Genomic DNA, 16463 nt, shown 5'->3' on the forward strand with positions numbered 1-16463 from the left:
AAAAAAAAAAAAAAAAAGAAGTAAGAACTTAGGGGCAGCACCTGTGGCTCAAAAGGGTAGGGCGCTGGCCCCATATGCCGGAGGCAGCGGGTTCAAACCCAGCCCTGGCCAAAAAAAAAAAGAAAGAAAGAAATAAGAACTCAGAGAGCAACAGGCAAGAATGATGAGGTTAAAAAGTAGCAAAAGGCACTGCACAGGCACAAGAATACGATCAGCAGGTGTAGGTTCAGAAACGCCAATGCTTAGTTGAAGGCTAACCTTGACAGCATTCATGTGAGGACTGAGCTCTGTGTCTGTGTGTGCTGGGGTGAGCAGTGAGGGTTCTTCAAGTCACATGTTCAATATGCGTTAACTCTGTGTCAAGGTTGTTAGAAAAAGTAAACACACTCTGGAATTATGTTAACAGAATCTTGGCATCCAGACAAAAGAAGCTAACCACCCTGCAATGGGCAGCCAGAATACCTCCAGAGGTACGGGTGCCATGTTTTCTTTTTTCTTTTGCTTGAGACGGGATCTCACTGTGTGGCCCAGGCTGCAGCACAGTGGCTGTTTACAGAGGTGATCACAGAGCACTGTTAAGTCTCAAACTCCTCCGGCTCAAATGATCCTCCTACCTCAGCCTCCCAAGTAGCTGGGACTACAGGTGCCTGCCACCATGCCCAGCTCGGGTGCCACGTTTTAAAAGGAACACGAAGAGAGTAACATGTTCCTGAGGAGGCAGACCAGCATGGCCAGAGTCCAAGCATCACTCTGAGAGCAAAGTTAGGTACTTCAACCCGAAGAAGAATGTCCTGGGGTGGATGTGCTTGCTCATAAATATTTTAAAGGACATTTCTAAGAATGAGAACAGATTTATTCTCTGAAGGCCCAAGCACAGTAGAAAAAATAGGTAGAAGTTGGAGGGTGGAATCCATTTTAATGGAAGCAGTGACTGTGTGGTTAGGGCTGTCCTTCAGTGTCATGAACCACCTCCTGAAGCAGTGAGATGATGGAATGCCCCCATGGAGGGTGGACGGCCATTTGTCAGAGGTAATGGGGGACACATCTGGGTTGTGGGAAGTTGGATCATGCAGTGGGAAGTTGGACTACACAGAGCTAAAAGTCCTTTCCAACTTTAAGACTGCCTCTAGGAATCCCTCTTTCTTTTATCCAAGTAACAACAGGCTGTGTCTCTAGATTTTGTTAACTCCACGAAACCTTGGTCTTTATCATCTTATTCTATATCTCACCCCAGGGGCAATTTTCAAGGGTAAAAATAAAAATCAGAATGAATCTTTTTCCAAAGAAATAGTCTTCGGTTAAACATTAACAATAATGAAAATACGATTTTTAAAAGCCTTCTACTTAAGCAGAAAACAAAGCATGTTTAACAAGTCAAAACAAAGTCTTGTAATACTACTTAATACAAAATATTCTGTTTGGGCAATAAAATGGTGGGAATCATTGGAACAGACCAGCACTACCTCTGACAGCAATTACTGCAGAAGGTTTTTACATTTATGAATCACACCAAATTACTGGCTCTTCTGGGTCACATTTTCAAAAGTATTCTCCTTTTTTTTTTTTTTTTTTAAAAAAAATGGAGGCCTGGCACTAAATACAAAAGCAATAAATAGACACATAAATTATCTTAGTTCTTTTTTAAAAAAAAAAACAAGATACATCTGTCCCAGAATTATGTAAGAACGTTTTTTTAAATTTAGAATTATCATTTTTTAAATTTCAGATTAATATGAGGGTACAAACGATTAGGTTACTGCAAGAACTTTTAAACACCTGTCTCTTGAGAGCTAATTAATTCTTCTTATATATCAGATAAATATAGATGGCAGTTCTTATTTAACACACTGCTAATCGACACAACTGTCAGAGCCCGAATGTTGGACTAGGGATGGGAGGGGGACTAGTACAGGTGGTACTTCTTTCACAGGTAGGGTGAGTAACTATATTGGCAAGTGACTTTAATGGTGCAAAAATCTCAACATAGTGAGATGTACATCTCCCAGTAGCATTTTCTAAAACCAACCAAAAATATGACACTGTATCTAATTAAGGCCCTCTAATTTGAGAGCCTCCTACTTGAGTACCAAGTTAAAGAGAAACACACAATATAAATAGAGTTCAGTGCTTTTTCCAGGGGATAATCAACATGAAATGTACAGGAAACACGCAGTGGTAGGAGATTTAGTACATACCCCCCACCAAGTACCCAAATGTGAGAGCTTATAGAATGGGCCTTAGCGAGGCTACTTTTAAAGAAAAAGGGAAAGTATTTCAATAAAAAATTAAACCAGGAAAATGGGAGGAAAAGCTACTTAACATCTGCGTGCTAAAATATTTCAATATCTTTATCTACAGTACAGCTAACGACACACTCAACAATCCGTCCCAGGGAAGCTGCACTTTCTGTTTCTGGAAATAAAACCATGGAAACCACTCCAGAAAAGACATCGTCTTTACAGTGTACAGAGGTCCATTCACCTGCCTGATCAGCTACAAATAGCCTGAAAGGCTAATTAATTAATGATCATTAAACTGTTCAAAGAACCCAAGTTATAATAACTCATCTATGACTCATAATGACTACAAATATGGGTCCAGTAAACACCCCATTTTTTTTTTCGGATGGGGAAACTGAGGCTTAGGGAGGTTAAGTATTGTCCCATAGCTAGTGAATGCTGGTGCCAGGATTCAAACTCAGGCAGTTGAATAGAGACAAGAGTTTGTACTCTAAACCACCATGCAATGCAGTTTAAGGGCTGTAACCTCATACCACTCTGTACTTTGGGATGGTTTTCATCTAAGTGGTCAGCTCAGAGCTGTGTACACCAGGAAGGCACTCAAACAGCTATGGAGCCAGCAGGTATTACAGATAAAAGAAGTGAGCCTAATGTGAAAAGCAAGGTAACTGGCAATGCACACTCCATCCTGGAGAGACGATAGGGAGTAATGAGGCCTGTGGCAACCTAGACCCGGCTGCCCCACTTCTTCACACCCACTGATTATTACCTTAGGGACAGCTGGGCAGAGCGCTGCCAGATTTTTAGCTTTTTCAGAAAGATAGAGTTGGGAAGGGACCACTGAAGTTTTTAGAAGAAGTCTCTCTAGGTTTATGTATTTGTTTATATATTTGTTCCCCATCCTCCTCAAAAAAACCCCCAACAACACCAAACCAAATGAAACAATCTGTTGGCAATATGACCTCTTTTACATCACTAAAGGAAGACAAAGCCACAGTCTTGGAATTAGAGGCCTAACTTTTAAATCTCCATAGATTATTAATTTTTTTTTTTTTTGCCTTTCTTAATATTACTACACAGTCCTAGACTCATTCAGCAAGTAATGAACAAAATGCCTGTCACCCATCAAGGCATGTCTGGCCAGAGAAACAGATGTTCCACTCCCCTGACACAAAGGCACAAAAGTTCGAGGTATATGCAGAGTGATACTCTCCACTCGGTAATGGTCTTCTTCATATCAGGGGCTGATAAATAAGACATAATCCAAGCTGCCTTCCTGGAAACTGTTCTGATCTATGGCAAACCTACAAGTGGAACTGGGGGTGAACAGAAACTTGACAGAGAGTGTTACTGATTCTTGGTTTACAAGGAAGTTTCATGTTCACTCTGGACAAGGAATGGGCTTGTGGTAAAATTTTCTTTCCTGGATCACATCCATTCCCCTATGTCAACGAACAGCTGATCCAAACCCAATATGATGGGGCTCCCTTTGTGGTCACTTCAGAATCCTTAAAGGGATGTACTTTTTTTTTTTTTTTTAAAGAAAAATAGTAAGCATGGAATCGAAAAGGCCTAGTGGGTAAGCAGAGGCAAGAAATTCTGACCCTTTCACAAACATCTCCCCTTGCTTCCTTTTCACCATTTCTGAAAACGTCTGGTACAAAAAGGCTTAAGAAAATCCCATGATGGAAAGAGTCTTGCTTTTTATACTAGTTCACCTTTATAATAAATTTCTCCTTTCTGTTAGGATAGATGCACCACAAAGCCACAATGAAAAACTAAAAACATAACTTAATCATTTGCGTTAAATGCTTCCAGGTGTATAGAGCAACACTCGTTAAGGTCGAACTAATGTCAAATGAGTAAGCACCTGCTACTCTTTGGCTAAGATCAAGTATGGAATCATATCTGTTGTTATCAGTTTAATATCTGATACACCTTCCATGGGATGACAATATACTAAATGGAATTTTGGAGCAGGGAGATGGAATAGGAGCTTGCTCTATCCACTCCACACATCACCCTGATACTTCAGTATCCCCAGGAATGATGTACTCTTTGGGAGAATTAAAAAAAAAAAGTTTCATTAACTAAAAACTGATTGATACCACTATTTAGAGAAGTAAAATGTCTGTTTTGTTTCCTATCAATAGTTCAACTGAAATGAGATGCTAACTTCAAATGAAAACATCATTACATGGTTAACAAGTGGAAACCAAGTCGATAAATAACATCAACTAACCCAAGTGTAGCCAAACGAGTTTCTCTTTAGGACTGACTGAGACCCTAAAATGTCTTCGCTTTGGTCTTCAAATAATTATTATTTCAAATGTTCTGGGAAGAGTATCTAGAAAAGCCTTCTCAAAGTTCACATCCAAAAGTTCCATGAAACAGGTGAGATTTGCTGAAAAACCACACTATGTAGTACACGTATTACTAAGAAGAGAGAGATGGCACAGAGAAGGGCTCAGAAACTCAAGTGTCAGAATGAAAGAAGAGACAGTATTTTCAATGAAGCATTTGCTTGGTTTTAAAAAGAGGCTCAACATGAAATAGGTATCTTAAACAAACCAGGACTCTTCTTCCTCTAACAATTCAATCCGAAAAAATAATTTCACTCTATCATCCCAATACCTTCTCACGTCAACAAAGGCATTTGGGAGGTCCTCAAGAATCCTTCTCTGCTTCCTATCTATTTTTCATTTTATTACCTAAACTCATTTCCAACCGTCTTAATACCTGTTGAAACATTTTAACAAAAGTGGCCATTTTGAACATGGTACAAAGTTACTCACACCTTTGCAGAGAAAACCATAAACCATAAAACGTTTACATGACATAATCTTGCTCTGTTTAGGTAGTACCCCTCATAGCCTGGGCCAAGGACCACCAAGAGGAAGGCACCCACACTCACCTGTCCTTGTAGTTTATCACGGTATCTATGATAGCGTTCATCTGCTTTGTCAGTTTGGGGGGATTGGGTGACAGTTTCTCAGCTGGTGGGCGGCCTCTTCTCTTCTTAGCCTTCTCCACATCGTCTTTGGCAGGATCTTTGTCCACATTTCTTCGTCGTTTTCGTTTTTTAAGCCGTACTTCCTCTTCCATTTCTTCCAAATTGCCGTCTTCGATGGCCTGATAATCGGAAATGAAGGAGAAAAATTCAAGACAAGAAAATAACCAAGAACCAAAAAAAAAAAAAAAAAAAAAGCATGTGTGTGTGTATATCTATATGTACATTTATATATCGTTTAAACAATGAGAATAAAATGAAACCAACTAATAAAAAAGTAAAAGTCAGCAGACATCAGTGGAGGAAGGAGAAAAAAGGAAGGCTACCCTAATAGATAAAATGCATCTTTAACACAAGTCTGCTCCATAAGCAAAATGACATTGTTGAAGGCTGGAAACACTGAATAAAGAAGACTAGGACAAATATTAAAAGAGCTATATGTGCAAGTGTTTGATAACATCCAAGCGAAACTGTAGCTCCATAGAAGAACAAGACCCTAACTAACTGTTTCATGGCTGAAAGAGGGGAAAGGTAAACAAAAATGAGGACTGGGTGAAGAAAAATATTTCCCTAAAAGCACATCCATACAATCATACAATCTTTGACCTTTTCTAGAGGGTTTCACATCCATTGATTCATAATTCACAACACAGAACAAAATTCCATCCAGATTTTCGGTCTAACGTGGCAACTAATAAACAAGGGAACAGAGAAGTACAAAGCCACATTCCTTGGTAAACGCACTTAAATCATCCGATCAGGAACACACACTCACAAACAACACACACTTTTTTCCAATTACCTGCAAACGCTTGCTTTAAACCAGAGCCAGCAGCACTAATGCAGAGAGATAATAAAATAGCTATAAAAACAACCAGGTAGAAAAGAAACCTGTTCATAAAGGGCTAACAGATCCATGTGACAGACCCAGAAGTTTAAACTTTTTTTTTTTTTCCTCCCTTGTAAATCTCAAACTCAAAAGAAGAAAAATAAAGGAAAACAAAAACTGGAAAAAAAAAAAGCCCCATAAAACCACAAAACCCAGATAAAAATTGAACGTGGCAGAGAAATTCTTTTGAAAAAAAAAAATCTTTACATTTTGAGACTGCTTTCTCACACCAAATAACTGATGTTGTTATTTGTTCCTCCTGCCTCTCAATATTGCCTCCAGTATGCAAATGATAATCAATCCTTTCTCGGAGCTGAAAGAGCTCTAATCATAAGGCAATTACCTTCATTTCTCCACAGCACCAAACATGGCTAATATTTATGATCATGTGAGTGTAACAATCAATATAGAGAGTGATTACAGCTCAGACATAATTTCTTTCACTTATATACAATGCCTCCTGAAAAAGAAAGGTTTTGTGAAGAAAACCTGGTACAGAGCACAAAACCACCTGGCATGTTGAAAATGCCAGTGGGATTAAAAAAAATATGTTTTCTATGCATCCTCCAATGTGCAAATCCATAGAAGCAACATGCACACAGAATCCTCAGGGACCGTCTGAGCCTAGGCCTTAATAATCAAAAGACAATTTCCATCACGATCCTACAGTGTTCAGATAACCACTATGAAGGAGGCGAGATCTGATGAGTTATAAGGAAAAAGAAAAGAAGCAAAAAAGCTCCACATTATTTCATTAATATTCATTTGCCTAAAAGCAGGACACCCACTATACAGCTAAACACACTGCAGCTAAGCAAAGATTAAGAAAAGGAAATTGTCCCGCATATCTTGGAGGCTGAACATGCTAATAATAAATACAGCATGCAAGGCTGTCAACAGTTAATGGTACTGCTCTTCTCAAGCACCCAGTTGCACACAGAAATACGGAGAACACCGGCTTTTGATGTGTTACACACCTACACATGCCTGGGATGTAGTTCTACTGAATCTTCAAGACGGCAACGAAAAAGGATATTTACCTTACCACTATCAGCAGGCCGGCTATCGGAAATCACAGTTAGTGGGGATAAAATTAACAAGCCAGCAAAGCAGCGAGCTGCTAGTCTCTTCATCAGCTGATCAGGAAAAAAAAGAGAGCTGGGGAAAGGCTATGTTTTCATATACAAGTAATTTTATTTTACTGAAAATTTAATACTGAAAGGATTGTGGATACTCAAATCTGCTGTTTCATTCTACCCACTACAAGGCCCGAAGCCTTCCTCCTTCAGCCTGTTTTAATATTGACAACTACTTATCATATTTTTTCTCCCCTTATTATTCCAGGCAGCAGAATTAGAGATTTTAGCTCAGGTGGTTTCTGATTCCTGCTCGCATTTTAATAATTAAGCCAATAAGAAAACAAATTAATATTCAAATCTATTTTTACAAATTAAAACAAGGTATGCTTCTTTTGATATTTAACACCTCATTTTAGTGCTTTTTTTTTTTTTTTTTTTTAAACAAGCTGCATGGTTTGGGAGCAATCTAAAATGATTTTTAAAATAGAAGACAATTCTTTTTCCATGAAATGCATGTAAGTAAAAGCAATGTGCATGTTCTCAGTTTTAAATATTTTAATACAATGTTATTCTTCTCTTTAAAGAAAATCTCCCAACAACTGTGATACTTCACTTTCAGTTTCATGCTGTAAAATTTTTCATTGTTTTTCTTCACAGTGGGATAAAATGAAGAGGGGGGAAGTTGTGGAAAGGGTATTACTACTCTCGTCCCCCCCTTAATTTGAAAAAAGGGAACAAAGCATAAGCTTGTGATATTTGGATTTTAAATCTCTAAATCTGTGAGTAGCTAAGAAGCGGAAAACCAATTAAATTGCAAACAGAACTAGTGAAACAATATTTATTACAATTGCTAATACGTGCAGATTCTTATTAAATTTAGGTTCTGGAATTACAAGGAAACACACAAAAGTACTGACCATTATTCCCCTTAAAATTAAGGTTTTATGCAGGAACGCAGAGCTACAAAACCTCTTCCCTCCTCCCCAACGACCCCCAAACACGTCCATATGCAGTGCTTTATGTTCTGTGATTTCTAAGGGTCTTTTTCTAATGGAAATCAATTCACTAAATACTTCCCAATGCTTTTCGCACGTAAAGAGTAGAGTAAGATTACTCCTGCATGTAAGTAAAATTATTCATGGAGATTTTAAACTGTTCTTTTGTTTTAAAAAATTATTTATTAAACTGGCTCAACTGACTCAACTCAGCCCTGGGTGGAGGGAGGGGGCGCACAAAAGAAAAAAAAACCCACAGAAACTTGCTATACAATGCTAAAGTACTACCCCAAAAAAGAATTCCCTTCCAAACCTTTTACCAGCACAATAATGAAATAAATCACAGAAGCAAACCCCCAGCTTCCGACTGGTGACGTGTTGCGCAAGAGTGCGAGCCCTAATTCAACATACAGACGGCTCCCATGCTGAACTGCCTCTAGATTTAATGAAGTGAATAGGAAGGAAGTCGGGGGAAAAAAAGTGTACAAATAAGAAATTAACACTTTCCTTCCCTACCGACGTGGTGAGATACAACTACAGCGAAGTTTGGTGAGGCACCTCTTTTCTTAAAGGCACACTGCACCCATTTGGCTCCGGATGTCACAAAAAAACCCCTTGAAGTGGTAAAAATCCCCAGTCAAGTTAAAATAGTTAAGCATATTTCAGCCTGCGGTTTTTTTTTTTTTTTTTTTTTTTTTTTTTCCCTGAATGAAACTGGAAATTACTCCTTCCTCCACTGGATGGCAACCTTTTTCTTTCTCTCTCTCTCTCTTTCTTTTTCTTCTTCCAATTTTGCTTAAAAGAAAAAGATTATGTTTTCATGACTCAGGGTGTGCAGGAATGGGACGCAGACTGGCTCCTTTTTCAGTTAGGGCTGAGGAAAGCAACAAAATGCAGGCGACTGGCATGCAGGCTTAGCTGTTTGGGAGGAAACAGTTTGCAGCTTGCAAAGCACATGGCAGACCCCGGAAGCCGCCACACGTGGGTCCAGCCGCGGCCCTCTGTCATCCTGACACACACCGACTGCACCTTTTACTGCCTGATGAAAGGTCCAGCGAGTCGGCGGCATCACGCTCCTCCTTCCCAGCCCAGCGGTGCGAGGAGGTGCCGCCGCGCGTGCTTCGCAGACGGGATCCATGATTGTGAATAGGTAAACAGGGACGCGCAAACAAAAAGCCCCACGCCAGCCCTGCGCTTTGTTCCCCCTCCACATCTCCGAGTCCACCAGGCAGTGTGGCGCAGCCCGCGGAGTGGAACAAACCATCTTAAGAAACACTGGAAGGAGCAATTTTTTAAAAGACGATTTTAGACAAAGCCTGGGGAATGTCTGGGAAGGGACATGGGAAATTCGGTATTCCAGTACTAACTCTGAGATTTAAACGTGTTTCTGTCCACTGACACATGCTCCTTCTCCCTTAGGAACTCTAGACGGATTCCGGAAAGAGGACCCTGGGGTGCTGCTAGGGGTGGGGGTGGGGCCCAGCATCAAAGAATGCAGAAGACAATTATGTACGGAGTGCAGTGATTTTCAACTGGTGTGCCATGAGACCATCTTAGGTGTGCCACGAAAATTTTTAAAGGTCATTAATTACATTATTTTTAAAAGAAGTTCAAATCACAGTATGTATATGCTTTCTTTTACTGATTTTTTTTTTTGATCAACATAATTTAAGTGTGCCACAGAAGTTTAGGTTCAAGTGTGCTGTGAGATTTTAAAAAAGGTTGAAAAAACGCTGCCCTCGTGCTTTGTGGGTACAACTCACACATCACCAAACTTGACTCCACTATTCAGGGAGGCTAAACCTCCCTCCAGCTCCGCAGAAGAGCAACAGCTATAACAAAATGGGATTTTTAGGAAAATGTAAAATTTCACCTATGAGAATTTTCCTTACAATAGAAATACATACTAAACAACAACAAAACTGAATGTAGATCTCCTTCTCAAAGATACCCCATCATTTCAGTCACTCAGTTTAAGAAATACTGTAGCACTGCTGGAGGCAGAATTTCAGACCTAGGGTTTGGACAAGGCTGTTTTTGTTTACTATTGTCCCCCCCCCCCAAAAAGGAGCAACCAGTTAGAAAAGTAAGCATAACAATCAAATTTCCTACAAAAGGACAAATATTGTATGATTCCACTTATCTGTAAAAAGGGCAATGGTTACTAAGGGCCTAGGGAGAGGGAGTTCGTGTTTAATGCCTACTGAATTTCAGTGTGGAGATGATGGAACGTTCTGGAGGTGGATGGTAGTGGCGACTGTGCAACAAATGTGAACATAATCATACTAAAATGTACACTTGAAAATGATTAAAACAGTAAATTTTATGGTGTATTCTACCATAAGAAAAGTCTCGGGGCGGGGGGAATCAAATTCTCTAACATTTAGGAGAACAACTGCAGGTTCAAACCTGTTTCCTACCACCTCAACACATAGCACCTAATCCCCCTGCAATCTCACCAGCTTTCCTTGAGAACTCAAACCTTTTGGCATTTCAACAGGGAGCACGTTCAATCTTGCCCTAGCCAATGGCTAGAAGCCTTTTCAAAAATCCCTATTTATTCATCAGATGTTATTAGGGAAATAACCGTAATGCAAGAAAATACTTGTATATAGGACATAACCATTCATAGACTTTGCAATTTTCTTAACAAATGTCTCAACTATTTAAGAGATGAGCTGATCTGAAGGCTAAGCAGGTTTTTTTTTTTTTTTCTGTTTTTCCACTATGGGGCAATAAACTGATGACATTAATTCGGTTGACCCTCATTTATTTCATTCCTCTGCCAGGCAACCTGGATGCCAACTGTGTGTCCAGCTCTCCCTGAGTTGGGCCTGAAATCTACAATGCTGGGCCACCAAGAGGAAGCAAATTGAGCCTCAGCTTAACTGAATTTTCTGGTACAGTGGGATTTTCTAGTTCTTGTTGAATAACCTCGTATTATTTTGCCAAAAAGATGAACTAAGGCTCTCTCTTTCCCCTTATAGCATTAGGAAGCTACGTAAGGGAACTTGGGGGAGGACACAGGGAACCCCAGTTTACATATCTGAGACAAGGTAAATTAGTATACACTATTTTGGGTAAAATCAATTTGGGGTTGGGAAGAAGAAAACGAGTATTTTCTTATATCTGCTTTTTTATCCTGAGCCCATGTATCCAGTTACCATCCAGTCATTATATATCCAAGAATTCCACCTGCTGTTCTCTTGAGCAGGGCTCCTCAAAGAGGCTGGGCCCTTTTGTACTTCAAGGTTCTCAGGATATTAAAAACAAAAATGAAAAAAATGCCAAAAGACGGTGGTATAATTTCAACACTTAGAAAGCATAATTCTTTTAAGACAGACAGGTATAATACAATGGGAATAACTTCATTTAGAGAGAATGGCAAATGGCACATTGGACGCACCCCCATGAATGGCTAAGCCAATAAGTGGTTCTCTTGTGGGCTTTCCTACGATAGGGCATTGGTGAGGAACTGAACCTGAACCAGGATTACGTGCTGGTTACATACGACACAAGACAGATCCCCTGGTCCTTGTGCCCATGGTGGTCACAAGTGTCAAATTAACGAGAGGGTGATGAGAAGGTGGCACTTGTTCTGCAGGCAGAAGCAGAGAATGCCCCATTAATAGCCCAATGATGAGAGAGGAGAACACACAAAGCAACTCAAGATGTCAAAAGCATAATAGCTTGAGGCTACCATATACAGGAAAGAAACAGCCCCAACCTTGATAAATCTTCAGACACACAGCATCACTGATACTTCCATTATTGCTGCAGGGGCTCCTGCTACCACCACTGTGGTCCCCACACCACCATGGTCACTAACAGCAGCAGCAACAATGGCTAATGCACTGCTTATTATGTTATCAGGCAGTCAGTGCTTTGTATATGTTTATTTGTTCTATCTTCACAACCGCACTACGAGGTAGGTACTATCATTCTCTTCATTTTACAGATGAGGAAAGTGAGGCACAGAGAAGGCAGCATCTTGCTTCAGATCATACAAAAGTAAGTAGCAGACTCAGTATTTGAACTCTGGAAGTCTGGCTGCATAAACCACACCCTTAACTTGCAGGCTATTTTACTTTATAGCATAAAAAAATAACTGCTGCTTTTAAAGACGACCCTGAATCATCAGGAAAAGGCTAACTTATACTTGCTCAGTGTAGGTGAAAACATAACACAATGCATCTAAGGACTTCCAGCAAAGATCACACAAACCCATACACACGTTAACACACAGTCCGTACTTTGCGTGGAAGTGTGGAGCCCTAAAAATTATGCAGGTTGAAACTGTACAAAGTCATTTTGATGATCAATGGGAAAATGAAGATTGTCACATGACCTTTAAAAATGTATACTAAAAACTCTTTTTGTCAATTTCATATATGTAGAAAAATGAAAAAAAAAGGAAAATGAACATTTACTTAGTATAGTGATTTAAAATACTAGGAATATTAAGCATTAAATAAGTACTTTATTTCTTTGTAAAAAATTTACCAAAAGTATATTGAACAGCGGATATCTTTGGTACCTTTTGAGCTGTAAAGTCTTCAACTGAATGGAGTTGGTGTATATTTTCATTAGAAAATACAAGTATTAGAATGAGTTTTATGAAGCAGTGCCTTCTCCTTGTCACATAACTTATGATATGGAGTGAAGATCTTTTCTATGCCATGTGGCAAATTGCCATACTCTTAAATTTGGATCAGCTTCCACCATTTCGCCCAATGTTGCCCTCGCAACACTTCACTGTTAGAAAATAGCTGAGATCCTTTAATGTGAAGTTTTGGGGTTTTTTGTTCGCCTGAACCACTCACTTCCTCTGGAATATCTTCACCCTTTTCTTTTCTTTACCACAACACTTCTCATTTATGTCAGGAAGTCCACCTTTACTAAGTTCCTGGCTGAATATCTAGACTTTCTCCTTTACCACCACTCTGTGGTCCTGCACCTTTATTGACGTAAGTTCTTGGAGGGATGTCTTCCAAAAGGTCTCTCTCATTAGCACTAACTATTCCATAATCATCATAAACCTGTCCTAATCCTTGGATTTGGGGTGCAGATTTCACAGGAGCACCCTCATCTGCACTCGTAGGGTCACCAGACAGTGTAATATTGATCAGTTCACACCAACTTCCAAAACAATGATACCAAGCTCTACCGGCAGTAAAAAGTTCTACAGTCTCCATGCAATGACCATTTTCTTTTAATTCAGCAACTAACCTCACCAGTTTGCCCTGAATACTAGTCACACTGATCAGGAATTTTAAAATTATTATTATGCTCTCCCATCTAAAGAAGATGTAAATAGTCGATTTCAAACATTAAGTGGCTCTCTCTGCTAGTGCAATGTAAACTATGTTGAAATGACTTTACCTTGCTTTTTATACTCATCAGACTTTTTCAGATATGGTGCATTGTAGCTTCATTCAGCCCCATGTTTCATGCTATCTTCACTTGCTGTTGCCATGTTCAAATCTCCTAATCACCATGAATTTCAATTCCTGCCTTCACTTCTTGTTTCTTTCCGTACTTTAATTTTTTGGTGGCCAGTTCACTCTCCTGATGAGCTATTTGTGTAAAATGTCATCTGAGTTTATCACTGGGAGACAAGGAGGAAACATACTACCTGCTTTGCTGTCTGTGCATGCACCGACCGGCAGATGCTCACTGACTGACCACCAACAGACTTAGAACAAAGTGCTGTGACTGGTCACTGATAATGTGCATTTGTTGTGTACACAGTGATTTGTGGGCTGAAGAGTTAGCAGCAAAGTCTGTACTTCACATGCAATGACTTAAAATTGCTATGTTGTGGTGTCGTGAGCTGAAATGCATCCCTCCAAAATTCATATGTTGAGGTCCTACCCCCCAATACCTTAGAATATAATTGTACTTGAAAATAGGCCCTTTAAAGAGGTAATTAAGGTAAAATGAGGTCACATTGGTGGGCCCTAAGCCTCTGTGACTGCTGTCCTCAGAAAAGGAGATTAAGATTCACACAGAAGAACCGCTATGTGTAGATCCAGCAAAGAGGCACCATCTGCAAGCCAAGGAGAGGAGGCTCATCAGGAACCAAACACTGACCTCAGACTTCTAGCCTCTAGACTGTGAGATGATGAATTTCTGCGGTTTAAGTGAGTGGTCTGTGGTATTTTATTATACTATCTCCAGCTAACTAATACACAGAATGATTGAAATTTGATGGTGCGGACCTTGTGTTTAACTATATTTGGTGATGGAAATTGGTACATATTGGAATGGTGCAAAGCCAGGCTGCCTATACACCAGTACAACATCTCCCTCTGAGGAAGCAATGGCAACTTTCTCTTTCATGCACCCTCTAAAGGAAACTGCCCCACCCCTGCAGCACCTGCTGCCTGGGTGGCCATGTTCTACATGATAGCTTCTCTCTGTCCTGGTCTTACCTGGTAGAAATGGAAATGGTCTCCTGTTCTCAGAGTGCCCTGTCTCTAGACTTGCACCGGGCCTGGCATGAGAGTCTTTGTACAAACACAAATGACGGTGATTGGCTGAGCCAATCAGTACATTTCTCTTAGGAATTTAACTGCAGGTGTGAAAGAATATGTCCAGATGGTGTGGGAGTTGAAGCTAAGTAAAGGTCATGCGGCAGGAGGTAGGCCAGAGATGTTAGGACTATAAACCATGACTAAGCAGAGGACAACAGGAGATATACAACGGGTATATGTTGCAAAAGAGAAAGAGACTAGCTGCTCCCAGGGAGGCTCTAATTCCTGTGTACACATATGTACTTGGTTAGCTATACACAGACACATACATATGCACTCACATACACAGATGCACATATAGATATGTACACAGATGAGAGCAGAGTGTCAGTAGAGGGGTGTCTGGCTCCAAAGTTGAGAGGCCAACTTGAAAACGTACAGTAGTTTCAGATCTAGTCTTTACAGTGCTGCTAAGTATGTATAAAGTTACTTGTTAAATATGACTGTTCTACTTTATTTAACAATTCTAAAATTCAAGACAAAATTTTGAGTCCTGGTTAGTTAAGAGTTATACGTATGTTGCAAACACAATTTGCTATGTAGTAAACTTCAAAATGAAGCTCTACTTCTAAAGCACAAAGAACTAAGCACTAAGAGCAGAGGTAAATATAACTCAGTTTTAAGCAGAACATACTTAGCTGTATTTTAGCCTTGCATGGCTTCCCTAGCTTTTTGGTATCCCAAGCCAGCACTAAGTGTTTTGTTGGGAATCTATGGTTGAAATCCACATGGGCAGAGTGAGGTGGCAGAGAATGAGACACCAGGAGATAGGGCTAGCTGAGGTGTGGTCAATGATTTGCATAGAGTGGACAAATACAGGGATTAACTCTAAAGGGCGGTGGCAACTTATATAGAAAACACCCCCTAAAAATGCATTCCAGAAATGGAATGTCTAGAGAAAATTTTAGAGAGTGCTCCCCTGACAGTCACTAATCTGAAGGAAGGTAAGAGACTTGCTCAATCAACCTCAGGTCATAAGACTTGGCCCATGGCAGAGGCCTGGGCTGTTCTGTTCTTCCCACTTGGCTGGAATACCAACCATCAGTTGGGTGCCCAAACGTGTGAGGCTGGCCATGCTTATTACTAAAGGTATATACTTCAGTTAGATATTAACTACATAAATGAAGGAATTGTGAAAAGAAATGGGGTTCTCACGTCTACAGAAATTACCATGAAGTCTGCCAAAAAGTGGGTTTCTTTAAAAACAGCAACCACAACAAAAATGCCCTTGAATTTGGTGAGGGGAAGACTGTTACAAACTGAGAAAGAGAGCGCGCTCAGCATGTTGTTAACATCAAGAGTCTCAGTCATTCTGAAAACACCAAAGCTGGACATCCTAAGTGACATCTTATGGGTGTCATTTATGTGAAAAAGACTATACAATATTCCAGTCCCCAGACTCACAGAGGTGACCTCAGCTTTACATCAAAAAATGCAGCAACAGACATATGACCTTTCTAGTTAAAAAATTCGTCTACAGGTAAGTGATATATTAACACTTTAGCAGATATTTTCATTGACTGATGCCCCACTGGTTCTGATTATTTCAGTTAAGATGGCATCTGCAGTTTGGAATTGGGGTCACAAGGCAGATTATATTACCTTATTGCTTTTTTTTGGTCACCAGTCCTTTTCCCCCCTAATAAGACTTAATAGCTTGATTCTGTATTTTTTTCCAAATAGTTCTGGGCTATATTCCATTGGTCAGTCCTTG

General features: G+C 39.9%; 1 protein-coding gene and 1 non-coding gene across 2 annotated transcripts in view; one reads left to right on the forward strand and one right to left on the reverse strand.

Annotated features, from left to right (window-relative positions):
• The window catches only part of SMARCA2 (SWI/SNF related, matrix associated, actin dependent regulator of chromatin, subfamily a, member 2), a 169304-nt gene that overhangs the window by 26065 nt on the left and 126776 nt on the right, over positions 1 to 16463 (reverse strand). The window contains 1 exon segment of the mRNA XM_023509150.1: positions 5155 to 5372. Coding sequence (XP_023364918.1) covers positions 5155 to 5372 — 218 coding nt within the window.
• Positions 4104 to 4300, forward strand: LOC111722893. Its single transcript, XR_002771534.1, has one exon. It is a non-coding gene; the product is annotated as a U2 spliceosomal RNA (small nuclear RNA).

The sequence above is a fragment of the Otolemur garnettii genome, unplaced genomic scaffold (assembly GCF_000181295.1).
Source record: "Otolemur garnettii isolate 467f Iridium unplaced genomic scaffold, OtoGar3 scaffold00006, whole genome shotgun sequence".
NCBI lineage: Eukaryota > Metazoa > Chordata > Mammalia > Primates > Galagidae > Otolemur > Otolemur garnettii.